This window comes from Leucopleurus acutus, assembly GCF_964270905.1.
Source record: "Leucopleurus acutus genome assembly, chromosome: 12".
Classification (NCBI taxonomy): domain Eukaryota; kingdom Metazoa; phylum Chordata; class Mammalia; order Artiodactyla; family Delphinidae; genus Leucopleurus; species Leucopleurus acutus.
The window spans coordinates 74500006-74525541 of record NC_139154.1 but is presented as its reverse complement, the minus strand read 5'-3'; the positions used below and the strand labels follow the sequence as shown (position 1 = coordinate 74525541).

Below are 25536 nucleotides of genomic sequence, written 5' to 3'. Positions count from 1 at the left end.
GATTTTGGCCAGGTTAGCTCAGTGGATAGTCTTGTTCCCTAAATGAGAAGCACCATAGTATAATAGAAATAGCACAGATGTTGAAATCAGACAGCTCCTAATTCAAATCCTAATTCTTCTCATTACTAGTTATGTGACTATAGACGAGTTACTTCATTTCGTTGATCATTGGTTTCTTTTTCTCTAAAATAGAGATATAACACCTACTTCCAGCATTATCCTAAGGCGTAAATGAAATAATATGTGACTTTCAGACTTAACGTATATAATGGTGAGCTTCAGGGCACATTTGAAACCAGGATACACCATACATTTTTTTAAGTGTCAATTTTATTACAAAATTTGGAGAAAGAACATTATTTTTATATTAATACACAGGTATACCAAGGAGCAAAAGGTAGAGTTTGTGTGAACTTTTAAGATAAATGTAAATTTCAAAGAAATTTCACATTTGTGGCTGGCCACTTTGGATCTTTAATCCTTTTGGCAGCATGTATGCCTTTACTCTCTGCCATAAGGGGTATTTTAGCTTAAGAAGCAGTGAGTGTATCTAAAATTTTAGCATTTAAGTTTCCTGTCCCTTAAGCAGAGGTATTATCCAACACTTTATCTTCTTAATATTATGACCTTTGGTGAATAATCCATTTCTAAGGTTTCAGTGATCATATGTATACAGTTGACTTATAAATATTAGTACCTATTCTGACTTTTTGAATTTAAATTTAAAATATCATCTTACATGTCAGACAGTTCTACCTGAATGCCTCTGTCACATCGTCCTAGTAGGAGTGACAGTGAATAAGTAGTACTGAGAATTTGGAGTTCCTGATGATATTTCAGCAGGTAAAAGGAGAAAAGAACTGGGAGGTATAGGCTGTGTGCTATTTGAGCTGTGGTATAACTAATGGCAACATCTATTCACAAAGTTCTTCTTCCATATAAACTCTCAAATCATTTCCTTCTATTTCCCACTACCCTAATTCTTCCCTCCCACTCAATTAGGCTACCCCCATTAGCATCCTGAATGCTTTCTTTACCTCCATCCTTTCTGATTATATCCTCTTCCATCACTGAGTTAAGGTATGTAAAGCATAGATTTTATAATGTCACATTGTAGTGAAACCTTCAATACTTCTGATTTTCTGTTAAGCTAAATCTAAACGTGAAACTCCCTCACTCCTTATTCTCAGCTCAGCTGTTTAATTTAGCATTTTTATTTTTTGTGTCAGTCTATCTGATATGGCCTTTTTCTTCATGAGGCTTTCCTTGGTCATCCAAGATGGAAATATTTTCCCTTTTATAAGTTCCTTTGGTACTTCCATGGTACTTTTATTTTGTCATGACTACTGTTTTGGATTATAACAATCATTTGTGTATGTATCTTCTCTCTCCTACTGTACTATAAGCAGAGCTGGGCAACTTACTATTCATCTTTATATACACCTCATGGCTCATGCCTTCCTCACTGTGAATGATCGCTAAATATTTGTTTAATAAATAGTATTCTTTGGCATCACAGTTTTCTTAGAGAGATCATTTTACTTTCATTTCCCTATATAATATATACTGTGAAGAACATAAAAATGAAACTAAGATGTGGTGAAGCTAGTGTATTCATGCATTCCTGGAGGCAGGAAATAATTCTCTACTAGTAAATTAAGCCTAAATAATTCTGCCATAAAGGAAAAAAATCTGTTTGCATGAAGATGTCATTGTAGGATTATTTATTGTATTTGTAACTGTTAAGCAAGCTATCCAACATTTTAATTTTTTGCCTATATAAATTATGATAAATCACCCATCATACCAAAAATGATTTGATATACTAAAGATCCAGAAATAGGGGAATAGTCAGTGTTGATATAATGTTGTTTAATAGCTGTAAAAAGATGTTGAGAGAATTCTTTTGTCATGATGATACTGTAATATGGAAGATTTTCTTCAAACAAAAATCCTATTGAAGAATTGAAACTTTAAGTCCTATGTCCTTTTATTTAAGTAAGTCATAAATTTAAAGAAAATGAGAAACTTAGAAAAATTCCATTGTTACTACCTATTAAATTCTTAGTTGTCAACCGTGGTATCTGTATTTCTTTATGTTCTGGGGAGAAGTTAGATCATAGTCCCCAAATAATACCATTCATAACTGTACAAAATATGATGCATGTCCTTTTATTTTTATAGTGATAAGTTAAATGAATTAAGACGACAGAAGGAGAAATTAGAAGAGAAAATTATGGATCAATACAAATTTTATGACCCATCTCCTCCTAGAAGGTACTATTAACGAGGTTTATTTTCATTTTTATTTAAAAAAAAAACAAAACAGAAGCTTCTGATTTTGAGAGGGACTCATATGTTGAATGTTAGACTGATAAGAATTTTTTTAAATTATTTTTTAGGAGAGGCAACTGGATTACTCTAAAAATGAGAAAACTGATAAAGTCTAAGAAAGACATTAATCGGGAGCGTCAGAAATCACTAACATTAACACCAACCCGCTCAGACTCCAGTGAAGGATTTCTTCAACTCCCCCATCAAGATAGTCAAGACAGTTCTTCAGTAGGTTCAAACTCTTTAGAAGATGGCCAAACTCTGGGGACCAAGAAAAGCAGCAGTGAGTGCTTAAACTCTTTAAACATTTGTGATCTCTAGTACTGATTTAGAATCCTTACTGAAGATTTCTTTTAAATAGCTTCCACTGTCCTTTGGGATAATAGTCTGAGGAATGTGTTTCTTTTTAACTCCATATCATTTTAAAATTCATTGCCTACTGCAATACTGCATAACCACATGATTTTCTATATTGTGTATTTAGAGAAATACCATACACAGAGATACCATCATTTGGCCAGGGAGGTAAAATAGTACAGAAAGACCAGTGAAATGAGAGCCAGAATACCTCTGCCACTTGCTAGTCCTGTTAACATGGGCAAGCCTTTTACCTTTGTGTCATACTTCACAGGGCAATTTTGAGGAGCAACCAAGAAATATTTATAAGAGCTCATTTTCAAAAAAAAAAAAAAAAGCTCATTTTCAAAATTATTTATAACTTAATAATAAGGTTTTTTATAATGACGTCTCACTCATACTTTGATGCTGTCAAATTGGAGAAAAGTTACATTGTGGGGAAGCAAAGAAAAGTCGCTGTGAATTTGAAGAGAATGTTATTCAATGATTTAGAAATAGTTTAAGGTTATAAAAGTTATTGAGGGATTGTTTGGTAAAGGTTCAGTGAAAATAAAATAGAGATATAAGTTTGTGCATAAACTTGCGATTTAACTTTTTAAATTACAAATGTAGAAGTATAATATCATAACGTGCCCTATACAATTAATACTCTCTTGATTTCATTATTAGTGCACTTTGCTAAACATCAAGAGCAAAGTAAAAGCCTAAAAAAGTGTATTTTAAGAGAAAGAAAAGAATCCAGTGGTAGGCCCTTTGAAGATATACAAGAATTTGACTACTAGCAATGTTCTTATAAAATATGTAAACAGGATACTATGAATCCACTCACACTATAACCAGAATCACTAAATTTAAAAGTATATGTATGTATATATGTTTACACATATATATACATATAGTAAACTATATATGTGTGTATGTGTATGTGTGTGTATATATATATATATATGAATTTCAGTACTATTCTTCTGAAGTATAGTATAGGCAAAAACAGCTACTACTTCCCCCAGGGTTAGACTCTCCATATGGGCAGCTCTCAAAACACTCAAAAAACTATATAGATGTTGTTTTGTCCTCAGGGGAATTATCTCTGAAAAAACAGTATTTAGAGTGTAGGAGATTAGACATTCATTATAGGCTATATTTCAGAATGCAACTATAGCACCCTATAAACTAGAATCCACAAGTAAGCAACAAAAAAATCATACACATACCTGAGTACATATTCATATATACATACATACATATGTACAAGTGTGTGTGTGTGTATAAGAAAGTGGTTTAATTCTGTATATCCATATAAGATTAGTCTTGTCAGCCAAATCTACATGAAACCTGTGAGTATGGTAGAGAGATCATCAAGTTTTCCTTAAAAAGGTGCCAGATGATTCAATTTTATCTGCTACCTTTGAATATAAAATATCTTACATCATATTTAATGAGAAATGGTCATGGGTATACTTAATTTTTTTAATTAAAGGAAGATATTTCAATTCTGATATGAAAATATACAAAAGAAAGGCACAGTCTTTTTTGAGGTAAGCTTGTTTGTTTCAAATATAAATCTGTCATTCCTTCATACTCTCTGCTGAAACATCCAGAGTAAGAATCAGAAGGAAGTAATATTCTCCTTTCCAGCAGTTGTTCAGTTTTAGAATTTTAAAAATAAACGCAAAACCCAACCATTCTAATGTTCCCTTAATTTCAGTATAGTTTGGGAAGAGAACATTGTATATCTGCAAACTAATTGCCATAAGAAGGACCACATTCCACCACTGGCAAATTTAAAACTCCTTTTATCCTGTCCCTTTTGGATGAGTGCCTGTCAGTAAAGCAGTCTATGGAAAACAGTTGAAAACAGGAAAAGAAAGTATCTAAACAAGACAGTGTGTGCATGCTGCAACCACTCAGCTTTGTTTTAGCTAAGTGTCCATTTTTACATTGCTTTCAGTTCATTTCTTTTTAATCATTGAAAACAGCTGTGTTTACCAAGCTAGAAATGAAATAAAAGCTTAAATGAATCATGACTATTCTTAACAGCAATCAAATAAATAAATTAAAAAGCTGTATGTCCTTGCATTCTCCTTAATGAGTGATACTCGTCAGTTTGTCAGAAGAGCTTTTTATTATTTATAAGATGATAGCAAACCCTGAGAAACAGCATAGTTATTAAGGCTGTGTACAGTATGATTTTAAATCTTGATGTGAGTTTTTCCCCTAGCTCTTAAATTGCAGTTCCAAAAAGGTGTAACAGTTTTTCGTATTAAAATCTTCTTAAAGTGTAGCTTAAGAATGTTAGTGACTCTAGTGAACATTTTAATTTTTATGTTAACAACTCCTACTGTAGTATAACACTAATTTTCCTTCATATAATTTTCCTGCATAGTGCTACCTTTGATTTTTTTTAATAACCCTAAAAGCCCTTTAAAATATCTAAAAATGTTATAAATACATATTTTTCTGTCATTTTTGCTTGCTTTAGGTTACCTCTTTATCTTTTCGGCTTATCAAAGCTTAAAAGCTACTATCAAAATACTGTTTTTTTTTCCTCACAGCCAACCTTTTGCAAAATGAAATTAATATAATTGTCATCTCTTGAAAGACTTCTCTTAGAAGAGTATATATTTCTGTGGTGCTGCTAAATAATGCACCAGAATTCAGTTTAAACCAAGAAGTAATTCCCTATTTTCTTTTTAAAGTTTAAGGAAATAACAGAAGTTTTTTTAAGTTTCTTTAGATTATTTTAAACATCCCCTAGTTTTTGTTGAGGCATTTTACTAATGCCTGTACTAAAAATGTATAGGATGTACATTTTTCTGAATTACTTTTTTTTCAAAATAAAATCTTACAATTTAAAAAGTTAAAGAAAGCCTGAAAGCCTTCTACATTTTCATCATGTGTACTCTGTGATCCACCAATAATGGCCCTAATAATAAAGGTGTATCTTTACAACTTAACTAGGAAAATTGTTCCTTCTGTAAGTAGTTCTAATCAGTTCCTATATTTCTAGGACTTTAGTCAATCCAAGCTTTCAAAGTATATGTTTCTCATCATTGTCTTCAGTGCTTTTCCAAGTATTTTAAAGTATCAAAGTACATATTTCATATTTCATTATCACTCAGCAGCACGAGAATAATAGCTTTAGTATAGTTTACATAGCTGAAGCTCAGACATTCATTTCTGTCCTTAATTTCAACATTTAACTCCCATCTGTTCTTCTCCCTTTTTTCTTTCATTTTTCTGTTTCTGTTTTTCCTCATGCTCTGACATTAAAGTGGTTGCACTGAAAAGACTGCCCTTTTTGAGGAACAGACCGAAGGATAAAGACAAAATGAAGGCCTGCTACCGTCGTTCCATGTGTAAGACTTTATGACAGTTCAGCTTCTTTCAAATGACTACACTGGCTTCCATTACTAATTTTTCACTAACCATTCTTTGGACTGTGCCAATTTTCTTATTTTGCAAAGTGCAGTCTTCCTGTAATACAAGGAGCTGGAAGAATATTTTTTTTCATAACTGGCACTGAATTTGCATTATATGTATGTTCACTTATACATATACATGCATATGTTTAGTCATACATGTAATATACTTGGAAATTTCCAGTACTTTCTAAAGGTTGGCAGAAAAAAACCTTTAATTTTATATGCCATAGAGATTTCTTCCCAAAGAAATTTACTTAAAGAAAATATAACAAAACCTTTAGCATTAGGTATTTAATTTCTTAATGAACTAGGATTAAATAATTAAATAAATAAAGTGGCCTGTAACCCTTGAGAATGTTTGTCATTCTTTATATAATAATACTCTGGTTTTTTCTTTTTTTAAGTGGAATGGGTAATTACATAATCACATTAAATGTCTGTCACTTTGGATATCCTCTCTTTCAGGTTTTTATTGAATGGTATACTTATTTGATTCATAAAATGAGTAATTTCTTCAGTAATCTGCTCTGACCAAGGACTGTTTATCATTTTCAGTAGTGATGCTGTAAAGAACTGCTCTCCATATTACCTTTATTCATTCCATTTTTGTCACCACAGAACCACATTATGAAGGCTTCTAATTATATTGTACATCACTGCTCAAAAGCATGGCAGTTGTACAGAGTAAAATTCCTTTTCCTATCTTTAAAGGGGGTGGAGGGTGATAAAAACATTTATTGAAGTTTATCAGCCTTCGGCCTACTCATTTCATTCAGCTGAATGCATGTCATAATTCAAATGACCTTGTGGTTAGTTTTTTATTTCACTTGCATTAATCCATAGACAAAAGTCAGATCATTTTTAATACAAAATAGAAATAAGAGCAAATACATTAACCATGCTGATTCATTTGCTTTCATTTGCATCCCAGCCATGAATGACCTGGTGCAGTCCATGGTCCTAGCAGGAGGACAGTGGACAGGTAGTACTGAGAATTTGGAGGTTCCTGATGATATTGCAACGGGTAAAAGGAGAAAAGAATTGGGAGCTATGGCCTTCTCTACTACAGCCATCAACTTTTCAACTGTCAACTCTTCTACAGGCTTCAGATCCAAGCAGTTGGTTAATAATAAAGGTATAGGCTGTCTGCTATTTGCACTGTGGTGTAACTGTTGGCAACAGGAATTTTAATTTGACTTTCCCGTGTTTACTTTTTTGACAGCAGCAACCTGAAATAATGATCAAAACAATCTGGATTTGATCTGAGGGAATTTTCAAATCATTTCAAAAATTTAAAACATCGTACAAATAACTAAAATCTTTCCTAGGCCTTTCATAATAAACAGATAATGAGCTAACAAGAAATGGAAAAGTAAACCAAGTAAAAGAATGAGAAAAGGAGAGAGTGATAGAAGCTTTAAAAAAAAAACACAAAAAAAAACCTAGAAACACTATAGCATCACAGAGAACCACATAGAGCAACCCAGGCTCTTGCTTTGATTTGCAGGGTCACAGGCAGATTGTTTCAGTGCTTCTGGTGTTTTCCCTAAGCAAGTCAACTCTCATCAGAGCTATTCTGTTTCTTACTCCTATTCGTTTCTGATGGAATCTATGAAATATGTTAAATCAAGATGTATTATACATGGTTGAAAAAGAATTTCCATATTCTGCATAAATAAAATTTTATAATTTTTTTGTTAAAAATATTTTTATATTCATTTTGCTATTTTATGTAGATACTACATCCTTTGAAGACGTAAGTCCACAAGGTATTAGTGATGATTCTAGTACGGGATCAAGAGTTCATGGTAAGATATGAACTTTATTTAGAGAGTACATATTACATACAGAATGAGAATGCTAAGACTCTTGCATTGACCTGCTGAATGTAGCACTGCCAGCAAGCATGTTTTCTCTAACCTGCATCTCATAGCTACCTCTGCTATTTCTTCAAACCTACTACCCCCTTTTGCCTTTTTTAAGGTTATTACTTCATCCAAATTGTCTCTGTTTTCATCAAGGTCATTTATAAAGTATGCCTGCACAATGCTCAAAGGTAATTTTGTTGCCATTTTGGCATAAGGTTAAAGTGATGAGATACATTTTATGTTTGATTTTAAAAATACTCACTTTGGCAAAGGACAAACTCTAAGAAACCACATTTTCTGCAATGTTGAGCATTTCAGAGTTTTTAGTTTCTATCTGGAAAGTCATATCTTACCAAACTAAATTAACAAATAATGGATAATGGAATTTCATATGTAAAGGAATATGTTAAAGGAATTTCATATGTAAGCAGGACTTTAAGACGTAGGATAGGGCCATGTTAACTGTGCAATTGTTTCCCTTGTATGGATAGGAATACAGGACATTAACTGTGCAGATGCTCATATTCCTCCTGTTCGTGGCATCTCTGCAATGTGCAGGGTTCCTTGTCTGATCTGTTGTAAGTGACCTAATCACCAGTTTTTTTTTTGGCCGGGGGGGGCATGTCATTCTGTTCAACTAAAACAGTCCTGGTATCCATCTAGAAATCCATTTCCAAATCTAATTATGCACTTTTATCTTCTTTTCTTTGAATCTCAGCTATTGTCTGAGAAGTGTCCTGTTCTCAGCTGTTTAACTGAACTATCTGGAAATGCCTTTGCTCTCTAATCTGTAAGATTCAACTCTCTGTGGGCATGCTCAGCCTGTGAAAGTATGCATGATTGCTTCCTCAAAGCATTCTGTAATCAGAATGTAAAGTTCATTGTCTTCAGCTGGAAGTTTTATCACTGTCTCCTGATTTTTTCATTTAGCTTCGAGACCAGCCAGCCTTGATAGTGGCAGAACATCCACTAGCAATAGCAATAATAATGCTTCACTCCATGAAGTCAAAGGTATGCTGTAGGTAAATTTATTAATATGCTCCATCCATTTCCAGATTTAAAAGTGGGAGATTGATGAAGTTTCTAGGGTAAAGTATGAAATCCAAATCATTCTGTGTTTGGAACATAGTTCCTTGGAATATTTTATACTTTTCACATTGCAATACAAATGTATTTCAATGTGTACAAATGTAAAAACAGGAGCAGTTATTTTAGTTTCCATTTTTCATCCTCACAGATAAAACCTTTTTCTTGTAATCTTTATATTTCAAAATATCTATAGGTTCCTATTTTACTTACATTTTGTCATTGTCATGAAAGTGGTTGTCCTTAACTTTCTCATGATACATGTACATTGAACTCACAGAAGGTGTTTTAGAAATAGTTTTAGCTTTTCTTATCCATGAAATAAGGAGGAATATATTTTTTTAATTTGAAAAGACAATTGTGTGTGTGTGTGTGTGTGTGTGTGTAAGTGTAACAAGAGCCAAATGGGTGCATAGTTCATATAAAGAATTAGTTCAAGATATCTTTTTCCTCAATTTTTTAATATGCATTCCAAGGTGAAATTTTTATGTAAATGTCTGGAAGTATTGACTAACGCCTTTTTCCTTAAAGGTATACTGCCTACTCATATTCTGGAATTATTTAATAGATTATAAAGGTTTGTGAAAGTAGTTATTCTCTACAGTCCAGAATTGTTAAATTATAATGAGTGCATTTGTTCTGTTGCTTTTTCATATTATAAAATCATTTTGTCTCAGTTGTGATTATATTTTATTATTAATGCTTTGACTTTGTTGCAATGATCTGAAAAATGTGATTTCAAGGAGGGATTATTTTTTCATTTTTATAATCATGTTTTTATATCCTGTAGAAAAATATAGTCTGAAATGTAAGTAAGTCTTTTCTGATTTGAAAATTTAAGAAAATCTTTTTCCTGTAAAATGTTACATAGCTTGAGCCAAAATCTTTCCTGACCCATTTTATTCTCTGTGATTAGGAAACCATGGAAAGTTGCATTTTCTATCTTGATGCTGTATCTACACAGTTTGCAATGGATCAAAATGAATAAGCACTCTTAAGGAATAGCATAAACTTTAGGGAGCTTTTTTCCAGAACTAGTAATTTGCATTCTGTATAGTTGTTCAGCCTCAACTGAGTCTTTGAAAGCTGTATAGCCAGCATACCAACAGTGGAAAGCAGGGAGAATCAGATGATTCAGACATTAAAAAATAAAATACTACATACTTAATTTTATATTTTTACTGGAATTTTCTAAGTAATTACATGTCTCCATCTGAGTTGCCTTAGATGCTTGCTGTTTAAATTTTTTTAATATTTCTTTAAGATTATTCATTTAGGATCAACAAATAAACCTTCAGATAAGGAATACAGACCTCATAGAAAGTCAAAGAATTAGAATTTTTAGCATTTAGAAGAGTTTTTGGTTTTAACATTTTCAAATAATTAAAAATTTGTATAATCATGTTTTGTTTTAAATTGTGAGGTGTTTTACAATTATTTGAACCTGACTTTTAAAAAATGTATTATTTCCTTGTTTATTCATTCATTTACTCATCAAATGTATTGAGTGCCTGCTTTATATGTTTAGGCTGTGGGTATGGTGGTGATGGCAAGTCTTTGCCCTGTGGAGCTTATAATATTTGTCAACTTGACAAATAAGGAAGCACACTATGGTAGACATTTGTTAGACTGATGAGAGATGAACATGGTTTACTAAGCATTTCTGAATAAAGCTTTGAAAGTCAGTTTGGCTATTCATAAGAATCCAGTCAACAAATGTCAGTACTTACATAGTTTTAATCTCATTTCTATTATTGAACTCTTAACACACCATTTACTCCAAAAGCAGGTGCAGTTAATATCCAAAGCAGGCCACAAAGCCACAGCAGTGGAGAATTTAGCCTGCTTCATGAGCATGAGGCGTGGTCCAGCAGTGGTAGCAGTCCAATCCAATACTTGAAAAGACAGCCCAAATCAAGTCCAGTGCTCCAGCACAAAACACTAGAGAGTCGAGCACATCACAAGGTCAAAACTGGTTCCCCGGGAAGTGAAGTTGTTACTCTACAACAGTTTTTGGAAGAAAGCAACAAGCTTACCTCAATACAGGTTAGTTTTATCTATGGTGACCTTAATTTAGATGGACACTACAAGTTAAATTTCTATGGTTGAACTTTAGAGCTTTTTTTTTAAGGAGGGTTTAGAGATATTAGCAATTTTTGTATTGTACAGTCTAGTGTATCAGGAAAGTAAAAGCATGGCTGTATTCAATAATCTGCTTTGATTTTTTTTTTTAAACAGATAAAGCCCTCAAGTCAAGAGAATCTTTTAGATGAAGTAATGAAAAGTTTGTCTGTCTCTTCTGACTTCTTGGGAAAAAACAAACCAGTTAGCTGTGGTCTGGCCAGGTCAGTAAGTGGAAAAACTCCAGGAGACTTCTATGATAGATGGACAACTAAGCCTGAACAATTTGTGAGACCTGGTCCTCAAAAGACTGAAGATACCTATTTCATTAGTTCTTCCGGAAAGCCTACACTAGGCACTCAAGGAAAGATAAAAGTAGTAAAAGAAACTTCTCTGTCACGACAATCAAAAGATAGTAATCCCTATGCCACTTTACCTCGTGCAAGCAGTGTGATCTCTACTGCCGAAGGAACTACTCGAAGGACGAGCATCCATGATTTTTTGACCAAGGACAGTAGACTACCTATGTCAGTTGATTCACCACCAGCTACTGCTGATAACAGCATCACTGCAGCATCTAGTGAGTACCGTTTACACCAGTGGTCCTCTCATCCACTTCACAGTCCAACTTATGCTGTAGGTTCTCAAGCACAAAATGATTTAGCTACAGACAAGCCCACGTCTCCATATGCCCAGGCCAGAAACTCAAGAACAGAAAGGTCACATTTTCTAAACCAAACTTTTGCCACTATTAATATGTCTAATGATGCATTTGGAATATCAGCTAAAGATAGCATAGACTCATTTACTGTGGCTCATCCATCTCAGCCATTTTTATCCCTGAATACAGAATTAGTTAGTAACATAAGTGGGCTACCTCCCAGACCAGTCACCAGGCTAACTGACCAGGCTTCTGCTTCTTTGGATAAAGCTGCACAGAAGGATACTGAGCAGTTTTCTGATCATCAGAACTGCAGTAACAGTAACCCACAGTCTTCTGTAGTTAGCAATAATCTTATCACTCCTGCATGCCTCTATCCTGATGACACAGAAGCTGCATTGTTGGTTTCTGAGGATAATCAAACTGTTTGGTATGAATATGGTTGTGTATGATCAAAACTGCACAATATAATACTGATGTCATTTGATATGCACTGTGCTTCTCTAATCTGATTTGAAGAGCTGCTGTTGAAAAGTATCATTTGGCTAGGTTTATACTTTTATTTTTAAATTGTGGATAGTGTTCAGGTGTACATTGTGGCATGTATATAAATGTGATTATGTAACCACAACAGAGCTTGCATGAATTATTAATTGCATTGTACATTTTTTGCATGACTTTAAGAACCTTAACAATACATGCTCCTCTTTGACATTTCTTGTCACCTAATAAGAGATTGTTACTTTGATACCTAGAGGCATGTTAAAATGGCTGCATGCTATAATTACCAACAAGGCATTTCCAAGTCATATTTACTTCATTGGTTCCAAAAAAGAATGCTCATTGTCTCTCTCCCTCCCTTTGCTCCCCTTTCCCTCTCTCCCTACCTCTCTTCCTCTCCTTTTTTTTTTTTTTTAACAAAATGTGCACTTCATATTGCACATGTACAGTATTAGTAAGGAAACTATGTTAAAAAGATGTCGTTTTCTTTTGCCATTTAATTATGCCTTCTGGCCTGCTGTTTTATTTTCAAAGAAATAGTTATTAACTACTGCTCATATTTATAAAATTGTTCAGATTTAAAACTTTGTTAATACTCATAAATTTAGCATAATTCTTTTTTTTAAAAAAACATCAAATTTAAATGTGACATACAGGGACTAGGAGTATGCGTATTCCATTTCTTCTCTGCACTTTTCTTCATTTGATAAATATAAGAGCTCAAGTGCTATCTTTCCTTCAAGATGACTTTTTTACTTGGCATCAGTTAACACAGTAGTTTTTTTCAGGTTTTTTTTAATATAGAGTCAGAGAGAAATAAAGCAAATCATACTCAGTGTGTGAGAAATTTGCATTTTTACTTCTGTTCAAAAAGGGTAGCAAGCTTATAAAGTGGTGAAAATTGTTACTTATATAATTCTATAATTTATTTATTACTAAATTATATATGTCCTTAAAACAGAATTTTCTAAAATGAGTACATTGTGCTAAAATAAAATGCAAAATTAGTATTTGTAATCACTTAAACAAGTATGTTTTTAGTAGAACAAATTTTAGAAGTAAGAATAAATGCAAGCTCTTAACTAAAAATTAATCATAAAAGATAGAGAAAATATTTGCTAACTCCGGCTTATGTCATAAACTTTAAAATTATCTTGCTGTGGTCATAGCACTTTTAAAGCAGAATCAGCTAAACTTCAATTGTTTTATTCCAGAATAAAAGAAACCCCAAGAAACCCATAACCCTGAATCACTTACTTCTAGAGAAGTATATCTTAGTTCTGTCTCTGAAATGTTTTTGCCATCTTGATTCAGCCTAAATATTACTGACAGTCATGCAGCCTGGCATCTAGAAGAAATGGGGAGGAAATTATTATTTTACATGTTGTATTAAATTGTTATTAATTGGGCAAAAGAAAACAAAATTTATAGAGAATCTTTGCTTAATGAAATGTGTATCCTGGCAATTCCCTGGCGGTCCAGTGGTTAGGACTCCACGCTTTTACTGCTGAGGGCCCGGGTTTTATCCCTGGTCGCGAAACCAGGAATCCCTGATCCCGCAAACCGTGTGGCACGGCCAAAACTTTTTAAAAAAAAGAAAGAAGGAAAGACATTTGTATCCTTTATAAATTAAGCTATTCTCTTCTTTTCTCATAGCCAGCTCTTACTAAAAATGCTTTTAATGTGGGTAATCAAATAAACACAATCAGAAATTTTTCATATTTTTTAGTATCTACATGAGTACATCAGTCTGTTTTGTTGTCACTTGTTTCATAATCAGTCCGAACATTTCAAATGTTTTTGGTGTCCCTTTTTGCATAACCTGATAATAAAACTTAATGGTAAATATAGGTGAGATTACATGGGGCCATATATGATACAAATGTAATAATTAGTGTAATTTCCACATTTAGTCAAAGATTATTTCACAACCATTTCAACTTTTTAGATAAGTCTGGCCTTATACTCTGTTTAAAATATTAAATTTATTTATAAAAGTATATTGAGAAATCATATGCTATTATAGTAAAAACTGATTATTTTAAAATATTAGACTTACAGGAAAGAAGTATTTCTAACCCAAATGGCTATAGTTATATATACAGCATGTTTTCCAAAAGAACATACACATTGTGCATGTCAGACAGATAGATACATACCATGTCCATGTGTCTTGATGTCAAAGAATAGAGGTTAGACTTCCTCCAGAAACTGTCACAGCTGTAGAGTCATAAAATTCCCCCCAAACACTATTTTACCTGTGTTTCTTGATAGCACTTGAAATCAAATTTTTAGCAGTGAGAAGAACCTTAGAAATCATATAGAGTTAGTGTTTCCCAAACTTTAAAAAAATCAACGTAATACTTTCTATGAATGAAATCTTACAAAGATGCCCCAATTTTAAAAAAAAAATTTTTTTTTGAGATAAAAGTGAAGCAACTCTGACTCAGTTGAACAGCTGCACTTTTTTTCCTCCAAGACAGCTCCATAAATACTCTAGTGGCTTCACAGATTACAGGCATACCTCGTTTTATTGCACTTTGCTTTATTGTACTTAACAGATACTGCAGTTTTTTACAAATTGAAGGTTTGTGGCAACCCTGTGTTGAGCAAGCCTGTCGGTGCCATTTTTCCAAAAGCATTTGCTTACTTCGTGTCTCTGTGTCCATTTTGGTAATTCTCAGACTATTTCAGACTTTCTCATTGTTATATTTGTTATGGTGATCTGTGATCAGTGGTCTTTGATGTTACTATTGCAAAACGATTATGACTTGCTAAAGGCTCAGGTGATGGTTAGCACTTTTTAGCAATAAAGTATTTTTAAATTAAGGTATGTACTTTGTTTTTTAGATATAATGCTATTGCACACTTAATAGACTACAGTACAGTGTAAACACAACTTTTACATACATTGGGAACTAAAAATTCTTGTGACTCGCTTTATTGCAATATTCACTTTATTACAGTGGTCTGGAACCAAACCTGCAATATCTCCGAGGTATGCCTGTATTAGTACCCCAGTTTTAGATGAAATTGAATAGCTTTCATATTCCTAGCTTAGATTTCTAGAAATTACACCCTTATTATTTGTGACATTGTAAATTTATATTGTTAGGCATTGGGTCCCCTTTGATCAAAGCAATTTTAGTTCTAACAGTGTAAGTAGGTATGTTATTTGCCAATAAAATATGCCTCGAGCCCTGGTTTTCTTAGTAAATAATACAATTATTTCATTGTGGATGTTTCTGCTGCTGCATGCAATATTATTTTTTACTTTAAAACTATATGTGACCATTTAGTTAAATAAACATAGTAAGTAAACCTATCTGACACTAAGAGGGCATAAGTATATTACTTAATAGCTTTTAAAATATAAAAATCAGTCTTTAAGTAAAGAGATGTCTATCAGATTAATAACATTTCCAGAGTTCGATTCCTTCTCCTTGCCCTACTCAACAAGAGCTCTTTAGTTTCTTACCTTCATGAATTGTATTCTGTTTAGCCTTTCATTAAATAACATGAAATGCTTTTCTCCTGCAGATGTGGACAAAGTACAAGAAAGCAGAAATTCAAAAAGCAGGTCTAGGGAGCAACAAAGCTCCTAATTCTATTACCCACTACATGACATGTGGGCCAAGTGGTGAGTTTCTTGCTTAAAATGTAAATGAGATTAATCTCATTTATACAAACTAACTGCATTAAGTATAAGAACAAGTGCACATTGCATTAACAGATGTAAATATTGCTTGCTTTAATTCATGACTTTCTGTCTTACTAGTAAATCAAGATTAGGTGAGTCCCAAAAGATTTTGCCCATCAGTGCAGGAAACCAATCTTTAAAAATTATTTTTCTTTTTTCCCCTCAATTTAAATTTGATTTTACTAATGAGTAATGTTTTAGAAATTATTTTCAGTTTGAAGTCTGTCTTTGTGGTAGGAATACAACTTCTGTGCAACATTCTTGATAACTGAGGAGAATAAACTAAATGCCTTTTCTATGAAGAGCCACTCAAAAAAAATTTGTCTCTGACTTTCTGTCATTCTCATCCCTATAGAAGTTATCTGGTGCATGCTGTTCTTTTAGTGGTTGCTCTGTATTTTATATCTCTTATCTTCAAGCTTTTCTTATATTTTCTTTCTTCTTTCTACCTTCCAACTAAATACAGAGAGAAAAGTGTCCTTCAGTTTCTCAGTGTGAAGCCTTTATTTCTGAAGTAACAAGACACCCAACTATAGGAATCACTTTTTAAAATCTTTAAGACTTTAACAATCCTTCGTGACTAGAGCAGGAAAGAAATACAAACCTTCATTCCTTCCTTGAATCAAGGAGCACTACTGGAGTCAACTGCCAAAATTTTTAGAAGGTTTTGTGACTTACTGTACATTGTACTGTTAAGATCTACTGAATAAAGGATGTTCTCTCACTAAGGACCAAGTGTTTTAAGGTTTCAAGAAGTACTCCAAGAACAATATACTTCTTTCATCATTTGTTTATGAATTTATCCATGTTTGCTTAATGCTTCTGCTAAGTATTAGTCTAAATCTAGCCATTATATTTAGTTGTGTAAACCTAAATTAAATGCTGTAGTATGTTGTGGGATGTACTATATATCAAGATACAGAGAACATTGTTTTGGCATGTCAGAGCCTTATTTGGTTAGCAGACTGCATGTGTTGGTATTCTTTTTTTTTTTTAAGCCTATTATTTTATGCACTGCAAAAGAAATTCAGTTTATGAGATAACTCTGAAAAGTCCATAATAAGATAGGAGTTATAAAAAATTTACAGTGATATTAATCTTTCCGTATCCCCCACTAGCAACACTAAGCAATTCACACATGGATCTAAGGTAATTAAAGTGTGTTTTTCTGAAACTTTTTTTTTAGTAAGATGGTTTTCTAGAAAATGGCATTCCCAAGATAAAGCTGTTGTGTTTGAACTCATTTCCCTCCTTTAGTACTGGGTTATGTATGTGTTTGTTTTTTTAACTTGAGAGCTGACTGTTGCTTAAGAAGTTTTCTTATGGCAAAAATAATGTAAATAATTTACTATGATCTGCATTTTGCCAGGAACTCATTTATTATTAAGGTTATCACTTATTAATAAAAATCTTTCTGTTTTTGTCCTTTATAATACATTAAAGTTGGTAACTGTTATCGGTACTTTTGAAATATTTGTATGCATTTGTTACCTTAAACATTTGAAAGAAGCACAAAAAAAAGGTAAATTTAGTCAACCCAGGGAAACATCAATTTTTTTGTAGTTCCAATTTTATATCACAGTTTTATTTTCTTATGAAGTCAAAAAACTGCATTGATACTTACTAATGCAAATTCATTATTTAACAAATATCAGAATAATCTTAAAGGTCTGAGATGAGAAAGATACTAACTTTTTAATTTTAACAATATACTTCTTAGGCTCTCACTACCAGCTCTAAAAATCTTTTTGGAATAATTCCATAGTGTGTGGTTTATGAACTGTGTGTTTCATCACTAACCTAGTAGCCATGAGATACATGTCTCCCTCTCTCCCTCCTTCCTCACACCTTTCTTTTTTTTCTTTCTCTTTCTGGTAGGCCAGTAACACTGCTGTGTTCATAGTCTACTTTCAGAAAGACCATTAATGAAAAACAGCATGTATAGTTGAAAAGAAACTGAAATGGAAGTTAGAGAACCTGGACTTCATAATGCCACCATTAACTTAGGTTTTGCCACCAAGTAATGCTGTAAAGTTAAATCACTTTTAAACCCTTGGATGAAAGGTGCTATGTAAATGTAAATACAAAGGATTCTTACTAAAATACAAATATTGCACAACAGACATATTTAAAACCTATTCTCTAGACTTTGAAACATGTCTCCATCATGACTCCCTAGATTCAAGTATCAGACTGATAATGGGTATCATGGCAGTCTAGAGACACTTGCATGTAAAAAATGTAAATTCATCTTTAGGTGGATAAATTGAAAGTAAATATAGAAATTATGTTTTAGCTAAATACAGTGAGTGGGTAACTTAGATTTATATTAACTAGCATCTAATTTGCACAACTAGGACACATTCCAGGACATTTACTGAAAGTTGAAATTTAATGAGTAGGAGGTAGCCCAGTGAGGGTGTATGATATCACAGCTTGGTCTCTACAGGACACTAATATCCTAAAATAGAGAACATGCTGACTGAGGCAGCACATTACTGCTTCAATTAGAAAATGCTTAAGGGTAGCCTATAAAGTACTAAACCTGAGTGGGCTGACCCTGAGAAAATGAAGCAAGACAACCAAGAGAATACTTGAGACTGCAAAAGTGGAATATTCTAATTATATTAATCACCTTTTTCATACCATTTCAAGAAAGGATTAGATAACCCATGAATATTTTACCATCTCCAAAAGATACCATCAGAAGCAAACTTAGTATGAAGTCATGCTTTTCCCTTAGATAAACCACTTCTGCCAAACAAAATAGTGTAGCCAACTAGAAACTAACTGGGGCCACTTTCCGGACTGGGGCCTGACATGCTTTTAATGATCTGGCTCTATTCTAAATCAATACCCAAACCCCCTCGGAAACTAAAGAATTTATATACAGGGTAATAGCTTCGGCCCAGAGCTCCAATAAAAGTGCTTCAGATCTGGCAATGTGGAAATGTTCGGTCCAGGTTTTTGAACTGGTGGTTACCAAAGAGTACACAAAACAGGTTTGTATGTAGCACCTTTCATGCAAGGCATGGTAAAAGCCTATTTAAAAATCACTGTGCATATTACAGAATTGCAGCCACCTCACAAATGAAGTATTACAGCCTGCACTGTCTTAAAATTTTATGTCAGGAAGTGAAAAAGATATTGTACCAAATCTGGAATTACAATGAGGAGTAATAATGTATGCTAAATGACTTGTATTTTAAGTTACTTTTTATGAGAAAAGTGAAATTTTGTGTTTTCTTTTCTGCTACACTTAGTCTTGAGATGTATTTTTTTCTTTAAGCCTTGAATGAATAATACAAAAGGAGCCCATTTTATAATATAAACCTTGATGTACATGTTGAGCTATTTGGACAAAGAAAATGCCTTAAAAGGAATGCTTATGGATAAAGTTGCACTTACAACACCTTTAACAAAACGTGATTTCAAATTGTCTTTTTCTTTTCTACTAAGGGTTCTCTCTTTCAGTGTTTGCCATTGTACTTGTAACTGTTATTAAATATCAAATCCAATAATATAAAAGATGTAACATTTCCTTTAAAAGTAATGCTACTGAGAAATTTGGAGTTGAATGGCAAAATGTTTATTACTTGGCTATACCTAATATAAGCCACAGTTCATAACAAAAAATCCAGTTTATAACAAAATAGATACCATCATTTGGCCCATTTGTCTTTTTTTAAAAACATTCATTATTTTTCATTTTAGTTTTTAACTTTATTTCTCCTAAAAAAATTAAGTTGGTTTAACATTCACTTGTTAAACTGATATAACAAGAGGTGAATTTTAAACTAATATAAAAAGAGGTGATTTTTATAACAAGTGGTCAGCAATCATAACATATAATTTAGCCCAATATTATTCTTTCCTTTCCCTTTGCCCTAGAAAACCTATTTTATGTGTTTCATAACATATAACCTTGTTTAGATGATTCTGTCCTAATCACTTTGGGATGAGTATTGGAGGTTTTGGGAGAGAACTGAGAGTCTATCAGTCTTGTCAACCTCAAAATAGGTTTAAATACAATAATAGATTGTACAAATCAGTCTCTTTCATTTTCACATCTAGACTTTGGAAGGCGTAATGTTAGAGATGGCAACCTGCCTTGTGTCCTTGGGCAGGTCAGTCTTTCTGGGCCTGTTTTCACCATAAGGTGGGGAGGACAGTTAGACCAGTTATCTGAGGTCCTCGGTGTCTTTGATTCTGTTCGTTAAACCTTAATTTTATATGCAAAGCAACCTAAAATTTCCTCTTTCTTAGAGAGATAGTACAGAGTAGGCAAAAACTAACATAGCACCTCAGAAATAAGGTTATCATTTATGGAAAATGTTTCTTACTAACTCATCTCTTAAATCCATTCTGTATTTTATAAAAATTCTGCCTTGAGTAGACTTGTAGTTTACACATATATCCAAAGATGACAAGTTTTTACTTTTGCCTTTCAGTAATGCAAATTGGTACAAATTAAGTACAATTTCCCTACCAGAAGCAAATATTTTTTTGAGTGTTCAACCTTAGGAAAATATGATTATTTCTCAAATATCCCACTTGATTGTACTCTAGAGGAAACGAGAATTTTCCTAAGACCTCTAGGCTATTTTGTAGCCTAGTCTAGTCAGACCCTCAACTGGGGTTTTGTTTGAATCTAAGTGAGGTTGGAAAAGTACATCAATTTTCCTCTGTTTTTGAACTAGCCTCTATATGACAACTGACAATACATAATCCTGGGTTCTTATACTGCTTTAGATGCCACAGTTGAAAGGGGATGAGTAAAATTTAATATAGCCTAGAGGACAAAGGAAACTTGTTCAAGCATGTTCACATTTTGTAACCTCTGAAGACTAAGCAAATCCTTCTTAATGGCCTATGTATTTTCTGTTCCTGAGTATTAAAATACAATTTCATTAGTATAATGATTATGACATAACATTTTCCATCCCTACTTTGAGTGTTTTTCTAGATTAAAATTTTATATAGAATTTTATTTAAAAATTAGCTTATTTTTCACTGAAAAAAAAAGCATTGGTTTAAAAACAAACACCCGGTAATAGGAAGGTTTTGCCCTTGCCCCCTTGTTTAATTATATTGCTGGGGAATTCTTATTCCTTAATCCTCATTCCTCAAAGATAACCACTATTAACAGTTGAATATATTCCCATATTCCTCTTTTTCCCCTGTATGTACACTGTCATATATATAATTTTATATATGCTGTTTTTGCAGTTTGCTTTTTTCAAGTATAACACCTTACAGAAGATGTAATATAGTTAATCTTAGATAGTTAACTAATCTTAGTTTTGATGTTAATTAATTAATATAGGCTGCTACACAGCTTACAGGATCTCAGTTCCCCTGACCAGGGATTGCTCCCCCGTGCCAAGGCAGTGAAAGCCTGGAATCCCAACCACTAGGCCACCAGGGAACTCCCTGTGTTAATTCATCCTTAATTGTTGAAGGCATTCCTGTAACAAGTAATTGTCATGGGGGAAGGGGAGGGTGGAATCTCTCAGCTGACTAAAACTACCTCAATATATCTTCTTAAAAACAGCTCCTTTAAGATGAAATAGTTAAATAGCTCCTTAAGTAGTTTAGGTAGTCACCAAACCAAGGTGCTATATATATCTTACCACTTTTAATGCTTTTTATAATTACAAGTGAGAAAAACAGCTTTCAGAAGTAAATGTATTAGCCCAATTAGTTTTTATCAAAATTTAGTCTTATGGGATCGTGTCCTGTCTCCTTCACAAATGTGAGAAAGTCTTCAGGGCTCAATCCCATGGTTGCAGCATTCGTCATGGGATGAAAGTACACCTTTTCATGTCCACCTTCCAAAAAAGCAGAATCCAGAACAAATTTCACATCTCCATCATCACAGAAGAGTGCCAACGGTGTGGCACAGCCTTGGCCAACTTTCAGTTTTTCTAGCATGGCTGTTTCATCAGCAAACCGCAGATTTCCACTTCCAACACCTAACTGCTTGGCAAGATCATTTAAATTAATTTGTCTATCATGAAGAACTGTCACCAGCCAATAGTCTTTTTTCTTTTTGTCTTTAAGAAATAAGTTCTTACTATGTGCTCCTTTCAAATGTTGGATATGAGGCATCATTTCTTCAACTGTAAACACCTGTGAAATATCACATGAGAAGTTTAAAAATAATATGCATGTATACACACACTGCACACATACAGTTATCTGTATATTGCCTGGTGGGTGTAAGGTTAGGGAGTACTCAATGACCTGGATTTCACTGGTAGAGATCCATCCCCAGCCCATTAGCAAATATATCTCATCTCAGGGCCTCAGGAAGTATTGATAGTTTCTCTTAGACCAGTTCTCCATTCCAATGTGCAGGCCAAGCCTTCACACTCCTAAAATGTTTTTGTTTTTCCATTAAACTTTTGGTAAAGTTTATAGCAGCCCTGACAACACTGTAAATCAACTCTACTCCAATAAAAATTAATTTAAAAAAGTTTATAGCAGCCCAGACTCCTATTCCTTGGCATTCCATTACATCCAGGCCATATGACGATCTCCACTCTATAAAAAGATAACCGCAGAGAGGGAGTGAGGGCAGGGAATGAGACCCTGGACTAATATACAGAAAAAATCAGAAAAGCTGGCAATACGCGCAGTAAAAAGGAGGGTATGTGGACTATAAGGGAGGCAAAAGGGTCAAAGAATATACTTTTGATGAATTTCTCTAAACTTGGAAGATCATCACCATATCTAGCTAATTATCATTAGCTGTTACTCAAAAGTTGGGCAAAAACTTTGCCCTTGCACCACTCAGGTTACGTACTGGCTCCGTCAGATATGTGCAAAAAAAAAATCTTCCCATCAATAAATCATGTTAAAAAATACCAAACTCTAACCTTGGCATCCTGTATGCACGTGCAGCCACTGCAAAAACGGGTTTACTGCTTGGCAACTTACATACGCATAAAGTTAACACACTGACCAAACACCCCTAGCCAGTTTGAGATGCGCAAGTTCTCAATATGTTGTACTAGTTCTCAACATAAAAAATCACTCCGAATCCCCGGGCGGTCCAGTGGTTAGGCCTCCGCGCTTCCAGTTCAGGGGTCACGGGCTGGATCCCTGGTGGAGAACTAAGGTTCCGCACCCCACGTGGCGCGGCCAAAAAAAAAAAAAAAAATCACTCCAAGAAGAAAACATGAGGTTTTTTCACAATAACATCAGCGTCCGAAGTGGAGAGGCCCTTGATGGTACTTTCAGGTCCCTTTCGTACTCTGGATCCCGGCAAATGCCTTAGAACGGAAGTTTCTGCGGCACATTACCCCTGGGACGTCTAGGCTTAGCGCCTTCGCCCCATAGAAGCTGCAGCAGAGCCCACCCCTTCCCGGGGTGGTCCCGGCGGGAGCGCCTCACCTCCGGGTGCTCCACGACCTCCGTGCGGATAGCCAGGGCTTCGAGGCGCTGCTCCAGCGCTGCCCGCAACTCGCCTCCTGCCATGCTACCCTCGTGGCGCTAACGGACGCGGTGGCGAGAGACCGAACGGAAGAACTGGGCGTGGCTTCCCGCAGTCCACGAACTGCCAGCCCAGACGGAAGTGCCTGGAGGGACAGGAGCGGTGCCGGAAGCCCAAGAGTGGGCGCTTTCCGGAGGCGGAGTTGCGCTGGGTTCGCTTCGTTACCTCCCCGCGTGCTTGAAATTTGCGTCCGCAGAGACAGACTTACCAGACGTGCAGAGTTCCTTGCGCCGCGTCCTGCGAGAGGAAGGCGCCTGCCTTCTCACAGCCCTCTCTAGCCTCGCTTCAGGTTTCCTAGATACAGCATATCTTCCATTTAAACAGAATCAGAGCCACATAGCAACTCAGCTTAGGTAGTGTTGGGGGAGTAATCAACTGGACGTGGGCTCGGCTTGACTCAGGAGGTGGACTGAGGCAGTCAGAGGCTCCTTACCCGTTCTGTCCTTGGAATGTACTTTCTGCCCGCTGTTCCTGAGCTAGGTGCTACTTGAAGGATGCAGCCTTGAGAGAGTAAGGTGTCGTTGAAACCATCTGGACTTTTTTGGTAAGTGCAACCCCCCTTCCCCCACTTAAGGCCGCTGTATAAACTGTTAAGATTCTGGCGAGTGGATATCCAAGACAAACCACCTATGTAAGTTCCCTTGCTTACTAAAACTGCCACCTACCAATATGGAATGTCCTGCCTCTTCAGTCATTCTGTTACCTCCTAGGGGGTGTGTGTGTGTGTGTGTGTGTGTGTGTGTGTGTGTGTGTGTGTGTTGGTGTGGGGGCGGAGGTTTCACCTGGGGAATTACCTGAGGTCGTGAACCAACAGGGAGAGAAGGAGCCAAAATCCCTCTCCTTTTAAATAATCAGCTGTGGCAACCACAACTCTACCTTTTTCAGAGGAATTTTTCCTACCTCTTTGTGGGGTGTTTTCCACTATCCTGCAAAAACCCTCACTCCCCACCTTGAACGAGGCCTGAAATTCCACTAGAGTTTCACTTATGAGTTTAGGTTAAGCCTCAACTTGTTACCAAAGCTGTTGCCCCAGAATCATACTCTTGTCCCGGGCTTGAATGGAAACCAGTTGCTCTTAACCTAAGTTTTGGGAGGAAGCTGCAAAGAAAAACACAAGAACTGGTTAGAACCAATTAGGCACTAGATGGCTGAAGATTTAACTTCCAGTAGACCTAGAGCCTCATGATACATTCATTGTAATACCTAAGCATGCTAAATGACACACCGACCGGTGCAATGACAGCTGACAGTTGCCATGACAACAACTGGAAAAGCCCATACAAGGACCGAAAAGGAGAGTTGCATCAGTTCCAGGTCCAAACCACACCCCCGTTCTCGGATAAGTCATGAATATTCCTCCCACTCTTTCCAATTCCCTCCCTTCTACCTCGACCCTCTTATAAACAGAGTGTCTCCCCTGGAATTGGATAGAGAAGTTGATTTGCAAACGAGGTTTCCGCTTCTCCATTCTTTAGCCATTAAATAAAGCTCGTGCTGTTCCAGTCTCAGCATAGGTTTTGTAATTGGCTGTGTGAATCCGATCGGAAAAAGAACCTCCCTGGCTGAGACAAGGGGTCTCAGTTTGGGCTAGGACCCCAGGGCAGGCCAAATCAACCAATTCAGGAATAGAATCCCAGATAAAACGTAGATATTCCTAGGGACGTTTAATTCTAGTAGGAATATATAATATTTAGGTCATTTCTGGGGTGCAAATTGAAGGCCTGGTGAGGAAGTCTCTTAAGAAGACACTGCAGGGACTTCCCTGGTAGCACAGTGGTTAAGAATCCGCCGGCCAGTGCAGGGGACACGGGTTTGAGCCCTGGTCTGGGAAGATCCCACAGGTTGCAGAGCAACTAAGCCTGTGCATGTGCACCACAACTACTGAGCCTGCGCTGTAGAGCCCGCGAGCCACAACTACTGAGCCTGCATGCCACGACTACTGAAGCCTGCACGCCTAGAGCCTGTGCTCCGCAACAAGAGAAGCC

General features: G+C 35.2%; 2 protein-coding genes across 4 annotated transcripts in view; one reads left to right on the top strand and one right to left on the bottom strand.

Moving 5' to 3' along the window:
- Positions 1-17772, top strand: part of CCDC88A (coiled-coil domain containing 88A) — a gene marked incomplete at its 3' end in the record, with an annotated part of 125958 nt that extends 108186 nt beyond the window's left edge. The window contains exons 24-33 of one of the 3 annotated variants that reach the window (XM_082852272.1): positions 2185-2277; positions 2403-2617; positions 5967-6050; positions 7048-7251; positions 7853-7924; positions 8915-8995; positions 10857-11116; positions 11309-11771; positions 15894-15993; positions 16520-17772. In XM_082852272.1, coding sequence (XP_082708398.1) covers positions 2185-2277; positions 2403-2617; positions 5967-6050; positions 7048-7251; positions 7853-7924; positions 8915-8995; positions 10857-11116; positions 11309-11771; positions 15894-15958 — 1537 coding nt within the window. Of the gene's footprint in view, positions 1-2184; positions 2278-2402; positions 2618-5966; positions 6051-7047; positions 7252-7852; positions 7925-8914; positions 9007-10856; positions 11117-11308; positions 12305-15893; positions 15994-16519 lie in introns of those variants that run through there. The other 2 variants (XM_082852271.1, XM_082852273.1) reach the window with 2 other exon arrangements.
- Positions 17773-18080: 308 nt separating this feature from the next.
- Positions 18081-23549, bottom strand: LOC309969742 (prolyl-tRNA synthetase associated domain-containing protein 1). Its single transcript, XM_082851629.1, has 2 exons — positions 23452-23549; positions 18081-22185 (listed from the first exon to the last, which is right to left on the bottom strand). The coding sequence occupies exons 1-2, from the start codon at positions 23533-23535 to the stop codon at positions 21754-21756; spliced, it is 516 nt and encodes a 171-aa protein (XP_082707755.1). The 5' UTR covers positions 23536-23549; the 3' UTR covers positions 18081-21753.
- Positions 23550-25536: the final 1987 nt, after the last annotated feature.

Coding starts and splice junctions, on each gene's coding strand:
- LOC309969742 (XM_082851629.1), bottom strand. CDS start 23,535: ATGGCAGGAGGCGAGTTGCGGGCAGCGCTGGAGCAGCGCCTCGAAGCC. Junction 22,186..23,451: donor AGGTCGTGGAGCACCCGGAG/GTGAGGCGCTCC, acceptor GATATTTCACAG/GTGTTTACAGTTGAAGAAAT.